Here is a 2,627-nt window from a genome sequence, read left to right as displayed (position 1 = left end):
CACACACACTCTCACACACACTCTCACACACACACACACACACACACACACACACACTCTCACACCCCCACACACACACACACTCACACACACACACTCACACACACACACACACTCACACTCACACACACACACGTCATAACGTGACAAACTCGTGACCAGAAGCTCAGGAAGTGTGAAGGGTCAGGTGTAAACTGTAAAGATCTGCACTGAGGCTTATGAAGGATATTTCTTCACATTCACTGCTAAGCGAGACGCTACAGACGAAACATTGTGTTTTCATGCACTGCCCAGATATTGCTGAAGAAAACATGCAAAGCACACATTTAAGTGTTTATTGTATTGCACGTTATCTATTTGCATCTGTCGATTTCAACCTTTAAAGACTTTATTCTCTTACAAACAGTTTTATTCCTCTCTATATTCTGAAGGTTTGTTCATATTTCATTCACACTGATTTATACAACATTTTACTCCTAAAAACATGGTGAAAATGTGTTTTGTGTTCTGTCTGTTGACAGTATTTTCTGATTTATGGAGCGATAAAAAGAGAAACCCAAAATCCTTTAACTCTAATATGAACCTGCATTCATCTAATGTTCAGATTTATGCTGGAAATGTATGCAAATTTAATTAGATAATGCCTCATTTGCATATTTAAATATTTCAGATTAATTATCTGGGGAGGTGTGCTGATATCTGTGTGATATTGCGTGGTTAGCACACTGCTGGTCAGTGGTGTTTATGCAGCAGTTCACAGAATATCACAGTTTTTAAAATAACACGTGACATACTTGGACAAATGTCAAAATAACACCAATAGTATTTGTTGGTGAGAAACTATGTTAGATTTATAGCCATTTGCATTAGTTTAACTCTTACTCTGGCTTCCTCGCGTTATTATTTTAGCTTGCAATTCCAGAAAATGAGTCTATATTAATAATAATAATAATAATAATAATATTAATCGCACGGAGTTTCTGCGCAGACGCAGACGCAGCGTTGATGTGCGCAAGGAACCCGTGCTGCGCATGCGCGCTCGGCATCTCTACTCGCTCGTGAAATTCAATGAAATCTGTCCGAATCAGATGGAAATACGCCGCTGATTATGAATACTGATTTGTGATTAGAGTCTGCGAGCAGAAGGGCGTGTCGATCTGTGAACGCGATGCTCGCGCGCGGCTTTAATCTCACCTCCATCGCGCTGACGAACAGATCCTCCGCGTCCTGCGGCTCCGGGACACCGGGCAGCGGTGGAGGCTCCCTGTCCTCCGCCATCTTCAACAATAACAGCCGAATAAAGTCTCAGTCAGAGAACGAGTGTGTGATGAAGCCAGTCATGTGACTCAGTCGCATGACAGAAGCGCTTCATGCAGCTCATGCTCCGCCCTCACAGCGCAGAACGCCCACAAAAACAACACACTCTCACACACACAAACTCACATACACACTCACGCACACAAACACACTCACACGCACTCATGCACACTCACGCATACACACACTCACATGCACACTCACACAAACTCACATACACACTCACGCACACAAACACACTCACACGCACTCATGCACACTCACGCATACACACACTCACATGCACACTCACACAAACTCACATACACACTCACGCACACACGCATACACTCATGCACAATCACACACATACACATGCACACTCACACACACAAACTCACACATGCACACTCATGCACACTCACTCACACACACACAAACACTCATGCACAATCACACACACGCACGCATACACTCATGCACACTCGCACATGCACACTCACTCACGCACGCATACACTCATGCACACTCACACATGCACACTCACTCACACACACACAAACACTCATGCACAATCACACACATACACGCATACACTCATGCACAATCACACACACTCACGCATGCATACACATGCACACTCACGCACGCATACACTCATGCACACTCACACACGCACACTCACGCACGCATACACTTATGCACACTTACACATGCACACTCACTCACACACAAACACTCGTGCACAATCACACACACGCACGCATACACTCATGCACACTCACAAACACACACTCACTCACGCATACACTCATGCACGCATACACTCACACATGCACACTCACGCACGCATACACTGATTAAGAGCGATCTGTCGAATCACTCGCTCTATTAATGAATAACCAGATTTCAAAAGCTGCTTTTTCCTTGAGTTTCTGTCTTCAAGTACAAAAAGCTAAATATACAAGAAGAAAAGCAAAGAACACACACACAATTCATCTATAAATGAACAGGTGTGTGATTAAGAAATAGAAAGACAAAAAAAATCACTGGTTTTGTGAAACTGCTTAGAGATTTGTTGTCAGTCAGACCAGATGTGTAGTTTACATCACACTCACACACACACACACACACACACTCACTCACTCACACACTCACGCACTCACGCACGCACGCACACACACACTCATGCACACTCACACACTCACTCACACACTCACTCACTCACACATACACTCATACACTCATGCACACACTCACTCACGCACGCATACACATGCACAATCACACTCACGCACGCATACACTCATGCACACTCACACACTCACTCA

At 44.1% G+C, this 2,627-nt stretch overlaps 1 protein-coding gene across 1 annotated transcript in view; it reads right to left on the bottom strand.

Moving 5' to 3' along the window:
* LOC107566389 (sorting nexin-2-like) overlaps nucleotides 1-1,399 on the bottom strand; it is a 20,511-nt gene extending 19,112 nt beyond the window's left edge. Inside the window, exon 1 of the mRNA XM_016251834.1 lies at nucleotides 1,195-1,399. Coding sequence (XP_016107320.1) covers nucleotides 1,195-1,278 — 84 coding nt within the window. The 5' untranslated portion in view covers nucleotides 1,279-1,399. The remainder of the gene's footprint in view (nucleotides 1-1,194) is intronic.
* Between the last annotated feature and the right edge of the window lie 1,228 nt (nucleotides 1,400-2,627).

The sequence above is a fragment of the Sinocyclocheilus grahami genome, unplaced genomic scaffold (assembly GCF_001515645.1).
Source record: "Sinocyclocheilus grahami isolate Dianchi unplaced genomic scaffold, SAMN03320097.WGS_v1.1 scaffold1072.1, whole genome shotgun sequence".
NCBI classification, from domain to species: domain Eukaryota; kingdom Metazoa; phylum Chordata; class Actinopteri; order Cypriniformes; family Cyprinidae; genus Sinocyclocheilus; species Sinocyclocheilus grahami.
This window is presented reverse-complemented; position numbering and strand designations above follow the sequence as displayed.